The sequence below is a fragment of the Cynoglossus semilaevis genome, chromosome 19, assembly GCF_000523025.1.
Source record: "Cynoglossus semilaevis isolate Cse_v1.0 chromosome 19, Cse_v1.0, whole genome shotgun sequence".
Classification (NCBI taxonomy): domain Eukaryota; kingdom Metazoa; phylum Chordata; class Actinopteri; order Pleuronectiformes; family Cynoglossidae; genus Cynoglossus; species Cynoglossus semilaevis.
The window spans coordinates 4,620,460-4,634,072 of NC_024325.1; the positions used below are offsets into that span (position 1 = coordinate 4,620,460).

The following is a 13,613-nucleotide window of genomic DNA, read 5'->3' on the forward strand; positions in this document are numbered from 1 at the left end:
GTATGAACGCTAGGTCGCCACAAGCCAGTTATCCCTCTTTGTTCTTGTTAAAATGGAGCTGCAGTGTTCTGAGTCCAGTCCGAAGAGTATGGAAGTGTGGATGAACTTTTCCAATCTGCAACCTCCAAACTAAATACAATTCAAAGAGGCACGTGTTGCAGAGACAAGGTCAGCTGATCTTCTTCTTCCTCCCTTTTTGGATGGCTTCTTTCAACGGCACAAGTGACCATAACACTGTAGTTAACTGCTGTGCTGCCTTTTTATCAGATACAAAGAAACAAGACAAAACTAAAGAGGATTTAAAGACACTGTAGAAGGGGAAAAAATATGTGAATTATTATGAAAGGATTTCTGAACTGGCACAAATGTAATAAAAGTCTGCAAAGATGTGAAATCTTAAAGAAAAGTCATTGGTAGAAAGAAAATGTAAAAATACACAGCATCAGTTTATTTTACTGTAGTATTGATGGTATTTAGACAACATACATCAACGCTCACATGCTGCATTTTCTGCCTTCATTGTCTCTGCTGTTTCTTTTTAATTATCATCTTATTACTGCACTTATTTCTGCATTATTTATATAACAATTGTATTTGTCATTACCTTTCTCTCTACATATGTCTGTAGATTTGATTTTTAAGTGATGTAAGGTCTATAAATGCCAGATGTTTCTCATACTGTTACAAAAGTGCAAAAGGTGATCATGCTGATACAATTACTGCAAACTACAACTATTACAATTTTACCATTAAAGGGTTTTGCAATCCTTATGTCCCTGTATTGAATATTCATTCTTCTCTTGCTGGACTTGTAGATGTAGAGGAATGATGCACTTCCTTAAAAAGTAAAAAAAGAAAATCTGAGGTTAGGTTCACATAAGTCAGGTTGGCTCAATGTAGCAGCCTCACATGTTTGGAAACCAACACAACAAATGTATTTATTCAAACACACCGACTGTTTTAGTTTCAACCCAAGCTGTTTATTTTCAAATATGTTAGAGCAATGAAAAACAGTCGGTTTGCAAACAATAATATAAACAGTTAGATCAGAGAGGTTGTTCATTACTGTAGATCACACAAATGTATTCACAGAAAAGAATATTCACAGTAATAAATTAACTTAAATAAAAGTACACGCTTGTGTACTTAAACAACAGAGTATATTGTTTGTATTAATGAGGCTTGAAGCAGCACACGTCACCAGAGTTACTGAGCACACAGAAGCTCCGGCCTTGAAGGATACCAGGTAAATCCCACTGCCAAACAACACTTAAGAGTTAGAAAATAACAAAACATCCCTGTCAATCACACATTATCACCAACTTAGACACAGAGGATGTCAGGAAGCCGTGCAAAAATATTTCACCCCATATTTAAGGTCTAAATATTTCTGTCTTCACAGCTTAAATTGCAAAAAAAAAAAACCCCAAACAAACAAAAAAACTACTGACCATATCTCTGACAGTAATTACATATTTTACTGTAATAAAAGGATAATTACACAATTTAATCAGACACCAGAAGTAATGAGTGTGTCTTCTAAAATGTAACTACATTTACTGTGAAGGAAAGTAAGTCGCCTGTTTCCAACGATGCCTTTACGTTTGTTATTTAATTCAGTCACTGACTGACAGTCAGCCATTATTTATCAAGAATGATGCGTTTCTCCTACATATTATAAACATTAGCCTAAAATCAGAGTATTTGCCCCTGGTACTATTTTTGTGCAACTACTACAACTGAGTGTTTTTGGTATATTACCTGATCAGCAGTACAGTTATGATTGTATAGGTCAAGGTGGCCACCTGTGGATAAGGCAATAACTGTTTTAGAAAGAGTTGTACAGTGAAGAGTGGATGGATGCATAGATAGATGAACTAACTTCTGCTGATGGTGATGCAGCCGCTATGAAGAGAGCAAGTGACTGGGCTACCAGTGCTGTCAACGTGGCTATGGCCACAAAGCTTAGGAAGCGATAGGCCACGAAAGGCTGTCCAGTCATCCAGTAAATAATGCTGCAGTAAATGATTGAATAAATCACCTGTAAAGATGATTGATAGTGTCAGTATTCTGTAGTAACATCATGTTGTGGAGTATTAATTTACAGCACAGTAGTGTTACCTGTACAAGTAGCGCAGCTACAGTTCTGGCCAAGTAATAGGCCTCCAGACTGTACCAGTTGTTGCGATGTTCCCTCAAAACGACAGACACCTCCAGAGGAACTGTGGAGCACCAGTGATGTTGATTTATTATAACTGTAACCTAAAAATGAACATGACGGGTGTGGACGACACTTACAGGTCAGGATAGTTGGGATCAGTGCAGCAAACACGAGGAAGAGCATGGAGAAAAAGAGGCAACCAGTGTTGTTGTAAACTTCAGTGACATCATTTCCAATGCTGAGACAGAGACAGCCAATCAGCAGTCCAACAACCAGATGAGACATGAGGCGGAGATGGGTCAGAACCTTGGAAAAATAATGAGAAACATTTGATGTGAACAAAAGCAAAATAAGTAAATTACGTGGGTTTTATAATTATTTTATTTTAAAACTTTTATTAAAATTGAACAAAGAATATACTCACAAAGATGTTGCGTACAGAGAGTCTCCAGGCTCCGGTGTGTGTCCCGGACACTGTACGCAGAATAACTTTGCAAGTTAGAGCCCTTAATAAACTGTTCGTGTGTCACACCAAGATCATGCATTCCTGAACTGTAGCAGCCTGTTTATACTGTAGCAGTAGAATTGACCAGAATAAAAAGAATATTTTTATCTGTGCCACATCAACATCCAACGACAACAGTTAGGTAGATAATCACGCCTGACTAGTGACACACCACTGCTCACAACAGCAGGACGGTTTGGGAGGTGGGAAAAAGAGTTAGTCTCTGTGATTTGGCCGTGTTTGTTCTCCTGGACGTTAGGCTGCAGTGTCCTCTGAGCTGCTCCTCTCACATCTCTGGAGCCTGGTGTGGGGATTCTGACTGAAGTCTGGTCATGTTTCTTGGCAGCCATATTCAATGCTACACAAAAAGGCCACAAGGGTCAGTTGGTTCAGACACATTGATGTTGTAGTGTTATGAAAGAAAAAATAAAATGCAAACTGCAACCTGGCATCAGTAAGCACAAATCATCTTTGAGTTAAAATCTGTGAAATGAATCAGAAAAAACTATTGCCCCGTGTTCTTCCTTATTTAATACAAAAGGTCACTCACACTTCAAAGTCAAAGGCCTTAATGTATTAGGTCACTCTGTGAATAATAAGAACAGATGGGAATCCCATCTGTTCTTATTATTTAGAATAATATTATTAATTATTATTAATAATCTTATTATTAATAATAATATTATTCTTATTATTTTCTTATTATTTAGTTCTTATTATTTATTTAGCAGCTTAGAGGGAACATTGGATGGGATCAATAACCTAAACCAAGTTTAAGTCAAAGGCCTTAATGTATTAGGTCACTCTGTGAATAATAAGAACAGATGGGATCAATAACCTAAACCAAGTTTATTGATAAAATGCGTCAATTCTCACATGTTGCTTTTTCTGCCTTCATTGTGTCTCTGCTATGTTTTTGATCATCTTATCATCAATCATCTTATCATCAATCAGCATCTTATTCCTCTTATTTCTGAATTGTTTATATAACAATTGTATTTGTCATTACTTTAACACGTGTTGCTTTTATTGTTTTGTTTTGGGTTTTTTGTTCTACAGTGGAGAGAAACTAGTCACATAAAACTGCTTTGAAACTGATCGTGTCTCTGACAGTAATTACATATTTTACCGTAATAAAGAGATAAAATAACTACACAATACAATCAGACACCAAAAGTAAAGAGAAGTAAAGTAAACCTTCTCTAGTCTAACTACATTTACTGTGAAGGAAAGTTAGTCGACTGTTTCCAACGATGCCTTTATGTTTTGTTATTTAATTCAGTCACTGGCTGACAGTCGGCCATTGTTTATTTCTGTATGAGGCATCAGTAGTGTTAATCTGCAGCTGAATTTGAGACTAGAAGAACAGAAAGTGGACTTTGAGTGTATCTCATATCTATGTCATGCATTCCTGAACTGTAGCAGCCTGTTTATACTGTAGCAGTAGAATTGACCAGAATAAAAAGAATATTTTTATCCGTGCCACATCAACATCCAAGGACAACAGTTACGTAGGCAATCACGCCTGACTAGTGAATTCAAACTGTTGCAATCCTGCAAAGGTACAGTCTGTTCTGCTGTTGAAACTTTAACTTTAAAATGAACTCCTTTTCATTGTAACACACCACTGCTAGAGACCACATGTGACCTCTGCATTTTACAGAGGTCACAAGTGACAAGGGGGCACCGTGGTATAGGTGCACCTCACTCTTGTGAACTGATAAGCTTTAACTTGAAAGTGAACTCCTTGTCATTGTAACACACCACTGCTCACAACAGCAGGACGGTTTGGGAGGTGGGAAAAAGAGTTAGACTCTGTGATTTGGCCGTGTTTGTTCTCCTGGACGTTAGGCTGCAGTGTCCTCTGAGCTGCTCCTCTCACATCTCTGGAGCCTGGTGTGGGGATTCTGACTGAAGTCTGGTCATGTTTCTTGGCAGCCATATTCAATGCTACACAAAAAGGCCACAAGGGTCAGTTGGTTCAGACACATTGATGTTGTAGTGTTATGAAAGAAAAAATAAAATGCAAACTGCAATTCTATTTGTATCTATCTATTTGTAATGTATTTAATACAAAAAGTCACTCACACTTATCATTGACGGACATTAATGGCATGAGAAGGATATATATATATATATATATATATATATATATATATATATACACACACACATATATATAGTTTTACATTACAAGCACATAATTAAATAATCTATGAACTAAATCATGAGAGTGAGATAAAAGTTTTTAACCTGGACCTAAAATAGTCACATTTCAGCTGCCTTCAGTTGCAGTGGGAGTTTGTTCCACCTGTGTGCAGAATCACAGCTAAATCCTGCTGCACCATTTACTCTAAGAATTCAGATCTCTACTAACTGGCCTGAGTGTGTCGATCTCAGAGCTTATATTGAGATTATATTCCACTAACATTTCATTCATGAATTTTTGGACCTAAACCATGAAGTGATTCGATTTGAGCAGTAGAACTTCATCATGTGTTCTATAGCTGAGTGTGTGTCAGTGTAAAGGCATCAGAATTGGACCAATGGGCTCTGACCTCTTTGTTCTTGTTAAAATCTGATCTGACGTCTGGTTGGGACAGAAAGACTCGTCACTCTGTCTGTGTCATGGAAAGGGTCAAGGACAATAATGTAACAATTCTGTGAATAATAAGAACAGATGGGAAAAAAACCCCAAACCAAGTTTGTTGATAGTGTATCACTCAAACCTTGAAAAAAACAAAATTAAATTCAAGGAGGCAAGTGTTGCAGAGACAAGGTCAGCTGATCTTCTTCTTCCTCCCTTTGTGGATGGCTTCTTTCAACGGCACAAGTGACCATAACACTGTAGTTAACTGCTGTGCTGCCTTTTTATCAGATACAAAGAAACAAGACAAAACTAAAGAGGATTTAAAGACACTGTAGAAGGGGAAAAAATATGTGAATTATTATGAAAGGATTTCTGAACTGGCACAAATGTAATAAAAGTCTGCAAAGATGTGAAATCTTAAAGAAAAGTCATTGGTAGAAAGAAAATGTAAAAATGCACAGCATCAGTTTATTTTACTGTAGTATTGATGGTATTTAGACAACATACATCAACGCTCACATGCTGCATTTTCTGCCTTCATTGTCTCTGCTGTTTCTTTTTAATTATCATCTTATTACTGCACTTATTTCTGCATTATTTATATAACAATTGTATTTGTCATTACCTTTCTCTCTACATATGTCTGTAGATTTGATTTTTAAGTGATGTAAGGTCTATAAATGCCAGATGTTTTTCATACTGTTACAAAAGTGCAAAAGGTGATCATGCTGATACAATTACTGCAAACTACAACTATTACAATTTTACCATTAAAGGGTTTTGCAATCCTTATGTCCCTGTATTGAATATTCATCATTTTTAGATTCTCATACTTTGGTTTAAACTTTCTTCTCTTGCTGGACTTGTAGATGTAGAGGAATGATGCACTTCCTTAAAAAGTAAAAAAAGAAAATCTGAGGTTAGGTTCACATAAGTCAGGTTGGCTCAATGTAGCAGCCTCACATGTTTGGAAACCAACACAACAAATGTATTTATTCAAACACACCGACTGTTTTAGTTTCAACCCAAGCTGTTTATTTTCAAATATGTTAGAGCAATGAAAAACAGTCGGTTTGCAAACAATAATATAAACAGTTAGATCAGAGAGGTTGTTCATTACTGTAGATCACACAAATGTATTCACAGAAAAGAATATTCACAGTAATAAATTAACTTAAATAAAAGTACACGCTTGTGTACTTAAACAACAGAGTATATTGTTTGTATTAATGAGGCTTGAAGCAGCACACGTCACCAGAGTTACTGAGCACACAGAAGCTCCGGCCTTGAAGGATACCAGGTAAATCCCACTGCCAAACAACACTTAAGAGTTAGAAAATAACAAAACATCCCTGTCAATCACACATTATCACCAACTTAGACACAGAGGATGTCAGGAAGCCGTGCAAAAATATTTCACCCCATATTTAAGGTCTAAATATTTCTGTCTTCACAGCTTAAATTGCAAAAAAAAAAAACCCCAAACAAACAAAAAATCTACTGACCATATCTCTGACAGTAATTACATATTTTACTGTAATAAAAGGATAATTACACAATTTAATCAGACACCAGAAGTAATGAGTGTGTCTTCTAAAATGTAACTACATTTACTGTGAAGGAAAGTAAGTCGCCTGTTTCCAACGATGCCTTTACGTTTGTTATTTAATTCAGTCACTGACTGACAGTCAGCCATTATTTATCAAGAATGATGCGTTTCTCCTACATGATTTTTTAAAGCTTTCGATTACCATTCACACATCTTTGACACAACAGACCAACATACTCTATAACACTACATGCATTCTCCTTCTGTATGAGGCATCAGTAGTATTACTCTGCACCTGAACTTGAGACTAGAAGAAGAGAAAAGGGACTGAGTGCAGCAGATGGACAAGCTCCAGAATTCACTTCTAAAATGTGTTCTTTTGTTTATTGATCTGACTCTAATTCACTGTCTTCCACGCCAATCGTTGCATTGAGAAATTAGGTGCAATCAAAACTTTTTTTAAATTGAACAAATAATATACTCACAAAGAAGTTTTTGGGAGCATTGTTCATGTGGCATGCATTCCTGAAATGAAGCAGTCTGTATGATCTGTAGCAGTCCAACTGGTCAGTTTATCTGTGCCACAGCGACATCCATTGACAACAGTTAGGTATGCTATCTGACTATCAAATGCCAGACAGAAACTTATTACATTCATCCAAACTACATTACGCCCCATCACACAGTAAAAGCTGTAATGGGTGCACATTTTCTCAGGTTATAGAAAAACATAATGTGAACTACACTTGACACACAGAAGTAGAACTTTGTGTGGGTGCATATATATATACACTCTATATATATATATATGCTCCCACACAAAGTTCTACACTGAAGAACTAATTTTCAAAAGGTAAGAGCTCCTTTATTAGGAAATGTATGTCCTGACATTTCTAGTGACAGATTGATATAATATGCAGCAGAATTAGCAGCATGTAGTGGCTGTAACTGATACTGCATTCGGGTACTTCCGTATGCCCAGTCCGAAGTCAGAATATAAGTAGTAGCTGTATTTGAGTGGAATTTTGTATTTTTTGAATTAGCAACAAGCCACATAACACTTAAAGATGTGTTTATAATTTAAATACCTGCCTGTGATTTTAACATTTTAACAAATCGAGCACTCCAAAATACAAGCAATCAAAATAGGCCACAGGGATACGATCTGGAACAGAGTTGTGACTGAGCTTTCCTTTGGGCAACAAAGGTTGGGGTCAAAGAAGGAGGAGCGGTGTGTTACAGAGGTTCATTTCTTCATCAGGGAGTCTCTGAGCCCACGAAGAGGAGTATCTCATGAGAGAGGATGAAGGTAAAAAAATAGAAGCAGAGATCAGAGAAGACATCGCCCATCCTCCGGTATGTGTCCATTGAGCGGTTAATGACCTCGGCTGGGATGCCGGACAGCAGCAGGGCAGCCGTGAGTACGGTGGTCTTGGTCTTCTTCTCCACCTGGAGCAACAACAGTATCAAAAGCAATAACATTAATTGAGATAATAAATAAATAAATAAATAAAACCACATGATACTGTTTCAATATGAAAACCTTATGCAAACTCACCTTTGGGAAGTATTTTGACAACCCCATGTAGGCAAGTTCAAGAGTCAGAAATGGAGCAAATATAGACTGAAAGGGAAAAAAACACATCACACACAATTACAGGGGTTTATACAATAGGAGTTAGTCAAAGAACAGGAAGCAGAGTTCCTTGTTTCACATAGGCGGTGTGTCCCATGTTTTTATACTCTCTGGCACTACACAGACCAAGTCTTCGTAAATAATATTTGGCACTAGCAAAAAGCTGAAGGAGTGGCACCTGTTACAAAAGCATGTTCTATTTTGTATTAAAAAGCCAATCATTAAGCTTTCATGGGCCAACTCGCATCTACTGACCTCAAACTCACCAAATATTTGCAAACAAAAAGCCTGACAAAAATAGCAAGGAGGATGCTGCCAATCAGCCTAAAGACTCTGAAGGTGTCAAACTCCTCGGAATCAGATTCCTCGTCCTGGGGTGGTTTATTGTTGGCCAGCTTCATAGCATCATCAAAAGACAGATACGTCTGGAATCCTCGGCGTGGAGAGCCACTGAGGTCATCTGACACCCGCTCTCCTCTGGGTCTCTGGCGTAACACTCCGATGTCATCCTCCAGCGAAGCTACAGGTGACTCATTGCAGCCTGGCAGCGGTGAGCCCCGTCTTTCTGGGGTGGCACTGTGGGAGCGACTTCCATACCCAGAAGCCTCGGGCAGGAAGGGAGATGGCCTGGGTGAAGATGAGGAAGAAGACCACTGCTCTGTTCTATCAAGGTCAAGGTGAAATCGGGGCTCTGTTGGACGTCGAGATGCTCCTACAGAGGATGTAGGAAAATAATGAATGACAGCACTGAGGTCGTAAGTCTGTACAATGTTAAGGGAACATTCATTCATTTGTTATATCTTCTCTAAGACCACCAACCACTCTTCCACTCTGTGTGCCCTGCTGATCTAGATTAATTTCACATAGCTAATCTGGCAAAAATCACACTGTAATTAGACCCATATCCCCTGGTTTGGACGGATGGCTGTACCTGTTTGCTTTATTCAGGTCACAAGCTGGCCACAGCTTTGACATCTCTCTAGTAAAGGCCACATCTGTTGTGTATGTAGCACTATATCTGTATAAATGCTGACAATTGTAAAGGTTATCACAGCCACTTTAACCTCACATCCTAATCAACAGCCTCACTGCAATAAAGGGTTAGGGTTAAGAAGATTATACTTTCTGGGTCATTCCAACAATCAATAGAATATTATCAATTACAGACCAATCTAAACCATAAATTGGATGTGAATTTACCAGCAGACGTTACTCAGCACATCTGTATCAAAGATCATGACGACATCATTATGTTGTTGTGTTCTAATAAAGACAGTAGGCTAAGTAGCAAAAGCAAAATTGGGAAAACCGTCAAGACCACATACATAATACAGCAGGGGCGATAGTGTCTCGTCTCATACCATTGTTTTCAGACTCGTTTTTAGCGTAGCCTACAATCCTGTTCATTCTGTCCTCTGAATTCATGAGCAGCTTCCTCCTGCGGATCTCTGCTCTACGTTGTGCCACTGAAATGGAGCTGGTCTTCTCTTCGGCTGTCTCTGCAGACTCCATGTTGACAAGTACAAACGTAAGCCAGCAAATACTTTCTGGAATGAGGCAACGACCACAAATACGCAGCAACACAAAGGGCTCCAGCAGTCAACTAGACGGTAAACATAGCCGTGTGGACAATGGGACGTCAAGCTTCCGCGGCGCACAGTGTTGACGTCATCATACAACAAGGTGGGTTGTTTTTTAAAATATATTTTTTTAAATGAAGGAAACACAGTTGCCGTTTCCTTAAATTAAATTAAATTAAGAGAACACAAAAAGGCATCAGCACCATTTGCAGACCCGACTATTCAAAGTGTTTTAAATATGGTTCAAATATTACTAATGCGCCTCTTCCTTATCTCCCTTCCTTACGTAACTTATGTGGTGCAAAAATGTAGGAACTTACTAAAGTAAACTAAATGTGGTGCCTGATTTACTCTAGCAGATGATGCTGCGTTTCGGTGCAAAACGACACCTTAGTATTGGGAGGGCAGTGTTACGTAGTCAGCACGTCTCCTCTGCCGTACCCAGGAAGACGAAGAAGACGTAAACTGCAACATGGCGACTCCCATGCACAGATTAATCGCAAGAAGACAGGCGTGAGTTTATATTTGTGTTATTCGTTTCATTAACAACTATATTTAATTTTGTCTGAAATACATTATTCTCGAAACAGTCGTGACCCCCGGCTTAAACGTATGAAATGAGTAATAGGCGCTATTCGTGCCAAAAGAAACTCTAATGCGTCGCTTTGTTTGGGAACCGAATTTATTAGTGTTCCATCACGAGGTAGTTCTCTTTATATTTAGGTCTGTATCGAGCATTTGAGGTCACTACAAAGATTACAGATTATTTACAATTGATATTCAACGCTGTTCAGCGGCAATTCGTTTTACTAATGCTTCATCACTGCCTTTAATCGACATGTAAATAGGACGTACATTAGATATACATAAGCCCTCCATTAAAGCAGAAAAAAATAAATGTTAAAATATTATACCTACGCCATCAAAAATAGTATATAATAATATAAATACTAACAATTGTTATATATATTTTTGAATGATTTCCCCAAATCATAAACCATTTCTGGATTTTGCCCTGAAGATTTGATGTTCTCAGTTTGTAGTTTTATGTCGGTTTTCATGCATTATGATCTAACTCCAACTCACTCCAGAGACTTTCCCAGAGAAGTAGTGTGCTGGTGAATGGTTCTTTGTTTTATCCTTTTATTTTAATTTTAAAATTGGCAATGTGTTCTTTGTTATCGTGTATTCATTAGAAAATCAGTAACCTCACACTTATTTTTACTTTTTTTTTTTAGAGAAGCAAACAAACAGCATGTGCGTTGCCAGAAGTGTTTGGAGATGGGACACTGGACCTACGAGTGCACAGGAAAGAGGAAATATGTGCACAGACCTACACGGACAGTGGAGCTGAAACAAAAAATTAAGGCTTATGAAAACCAACAGCAAAGCATTACTGGGTGAGGCATTTCTCTTCATTTCACTGTCTTTCTTTTATATATATATATAGTTCTTTTATAGAATGCATAAAACACTTAGCGGGATGTTCTGCAATCCTTATACAATAATTAGTATCAGTGTCTTTTTAACTCCTTTTTTTAGTTTTAGTCCAACTTAAATATACACTATGTTAAAAAGCCAAAAAGATGTATAGAATACTCAACAAAATATGCTTAACCATAGTCAAAATACAAAATACACAAAATACTATTGTTTTTTATTTATAGACCAGAAACAGAAGGGTCCAGTGAGAAAAAGGCCAAAAAGAAGTAAGTAACTATGGTTTGTGTCACATGTAAATATTTTTTTAAAATAAATATTTCAAAATTTTGAAACATTTATTTTAATGTCACTATTAATTAATCATGTATATACTTTGAATAATGTAATGTGTCATTGGAAATAAACAGATTTGGATTACGATTAGGTCGTAATAGTTCGTTTCACACTTAAAACCTAAATTGGGCCCGTTTTGAAATGCTTCCCACTACTGGAGGTTTTGAGTAACTACACATTTAATAAATCCAGATAAATTTAAAAAATGTACCATACATAGCATAGTAGTACCAAGGTAAAGCTTTCTAAGTCCATACAGTTAAAAGGCCTTTTTACATTACTCTGTTCACTTGAAGTTTCCTAGTAACTACTTGAAGATAATACAGAACATTTCTACGCTGTTTATCAAATATACATTTGTTTGAGTTGGACTTTTTAAAGAGTAGCAGCTGTTTGTAGGAGGGCCAGATGCTGTCAAAGATTGGAGGAGGTGAGGGTGAGACATCAGCAACTGTTCAATCAAGTGTTGCTTCATCCTTACCCAACACACTGAGCCCTCATTTGCAAAATTATGGTGAAGGGAGAGAAATAGAAGTAGATGTATAGAGATAGATATTTGTGTTATACCATTTTGACAATGGCAAATTATGATAGTAAAATGTAAAATGCACTGCTATTACTGCAGCATATTGTTTTAAACAAAGTGGGTTTTTTGTTAAACAGCAAGCACTTTCAATCTAAATTTGAAAATGTCTCTTTTCTCTATTTTACATGTCATTAGAATACTTTATTTTTTCCATCTCTGTTTTATTTCACTTTTACCCTTGTTTCCTTTTCCCTTGGCTTTGTCCCATCTGAACAGCCACTGAAGCCCATGTCGTATCTAGGTTGTTCAAATGTGTTTTTACCACTATATGCACTGATAATATCGTGTTCTTGTTCATTCCTCTGTGCACTCCCACTTCACCTCTCAGAGCTAAAGACTCCAGCGACAGCAGCAGCGATTCCGATTCAGACAGTTCCTCGAGTGACTCATCGGCTGACAGCAGCGACTCCTCCAGCTCCTCCTCAGATGACAGTGACAGCAGCAGTGACAGCTCCTCCTCATCCTCATCCTCCTCGTCTTCAGATTCAGACTCAGGAAGCAGCAGTGATTCAGATCAGGGACCTCCAAAGAAAAAGAAAAAGAAGAAATAAACCATTGAACTGTTTAGTGGCTTTTCTTTTTTCCCAGTCTGTACATTTTAGGGTTATGAAACTCAGAGCTGCAAACTGCTTGTACAGCTATGTTGGCAGAAATATGATAAGGATTAAATTAGACGTTGCATTTGCTGACAAACTATATGGTCTGTTTCTAACATTGTACTCGTACTAACATTTTCCTGAGGTTGTAGTCTGCTGACAAGGAAATTTGCTGAAAATAATTTGCTATGTCACATGAAAGCCTGTGATTTTTGTACTAAAGTATATTTTATAGTCTAACAAAGTATATTACTCAACCTAAACCTTGACAACTTCATGTGTAGAATTGGGAAGAAAAAAATGTTAGTATGCGCCCCTTAGAAAAGGAACACAGAATAATTTTTTTGATACTGTATGTTGAGACTGGAGTAAAATGGTGTTGCTATGGAAATACTTGTTTCCGAGTAAAATAAATGTTTAATAAAACTGGCTTTGCCTGAAATCACTTTATGAATAGTAATCATATTAAACCTGTGCCTCCTAGTTCTATGAATTATCTTTATTATTTAAGAACACATGGTTCTCGTTTAAAATTTTACAAATGAAATCTTTGTCATTCTTGGTGTGTAAAAATTCTGAGCTGCTAATTGTCATCTTCAAGATATTTTTGGTGAGGACGAAACCCACGTTTCTG

The 13,613-nt window shown here is 37.3% G+C and overlaps 3 protein-coding genes across 3 annotated transcripts; 1 reads left to right on the plus strand and 2 right to left on the minus strand.

The window, feature by feature from the left end:
* Nucleotides 1–1,694: 1,694 nt before the first annotated feature.
* On the minus strand, nt 1,695–3,182 carry LOC107990031 (ATP-binding cassette sub-family G member 4-like). Its single transcript, XM_025065605.1, has 4 exons — nt 2,586–3,182; nt 2,299–2,467; nt 2,122–2,222; nt 1,695–2,041 (listed from the first exon to the last, which is right to left on the minus strand). Exons 2-4 carry the CDS (start codon nt 2,444–2,446, stop codon nt 1,829–1,831), a joined length of 462 nt encoding a protein of 153 aa, XP_024921373.1. The 5' UTR covers nt 2,447–2,467; nt 2,586–3,182; the 3' UTR covers nt 1,695–1,828.
* Nucleotides 3,183–6,266: 3,084 nt separating this feature from the next.
* On the minus strand, nt 6,267–10,122 carry camlg (calcium modulating ligand). Its single transcript, XM_008332446.3, has 4 exons — nt 9,803–10,122; nt 8,708–9,153; nt 8,364–8,429; nt 6,267–8,254 (listed from the first exon to the last, which is right to left on the minus strand). Exons 1-4 carry the CDS (start codon nt 9,951–9,953, stop codon nt 8,063–8,065), a joined length of 855 nt encoding a protein of 284 aa, XP_008330668.1. The 5' UTR covers nt 9,954–10,122; the 3' UTR covers nt 6,267–8,062.
* A 232-nt stretch (nt 10,123–10,354) lies between these two features.
* On the plus strand, nt 10,355–13,409 carry zcchc10 (zinc finger, CCHC domain containing 10). The gene is made up of 4 exons (XM_008332447.3): nt 10,355–10,534; nt 11,260–11,421; nt 11,689–11,730; nt 12,712–13,409. Exons 1-4 carry the CDS (start codon nt 10,494–10,496, stop codon nt 12,932–12,934), a joined length of 468 nt encoding a protein of 155 aa, XP_008330669.1. The 5' UTR covers nt 10,355–10,493; the 3' UTR covers nt 12,935–13,409.
* The last annotated feature ends 204 nt before the right edge of the window (nt 13,410–13,613 follow it).

Bases quoted from the DNA above. Each gene is read 5' to 3' on its own strand.
- LOC107990031 (XM_025065605.1), bottom strand. From the start codon at position 2,446: ATGTCTCATCTGGTTGTTGGACTGCTGATTGGCTGTCTCTGTCTCAGC. The intron at 2,223-2,298 runs GTAAGTGTCGTC...GGTGCTCCACAG, and splicing joins GATCCCAACTATCCTGACCT to TTCCTCTGGAGGTGTCTGTC. The intron at 2,042-2,121 runs GTAACACTACTG...TCATCTTTACAG, and splicing joins TAGCTGCGCTACTTGTACAG to GTGATTTATTCAATCATTTA.
- camlg (XM_008332446.3), bottom strand. From the start codon at position 9,953: ATGGAGTCTGCAGAGACAGCCGAAGAGAAGACCAGCTCCATTTCAGTG. The intron at 9,154-9,802 runs GTATGAGACGAG...CATCCTCTGTAG, and splicing joins AAACGAGTCTGAAAACAATG to GAGCATCTCGACGTCCAACA. The intron at 8,430-8,707 runs GTGAGTTTGAGG...TTTCCCTTTCAG, and splicing joins TTTTTGTTTGCAAATATTTG to TCTATATTTGCTCCATTTCT.
- zcchc10 (XM_008332447.3), top strand. From the start codon at position 10,494: ATGGCGACTCCCATGCACAGATTAATCGCAAGAAGACAGGC. The intron at 11,422-11,688 runs GTGAGGCATTTC...TTTTATTTATAG, and splicing joins CAACAGCAAAGCATTACTGG to ACCAGAAACAGAAGGGTCCA. The intron at 11,731-12,711 runs GTAAGTAACTAT...TTCACCTCTCAG, and splicing joins GAGAAAAAGGCCAAAAAGAA to AGCTAAAGACTCCAGCGACA.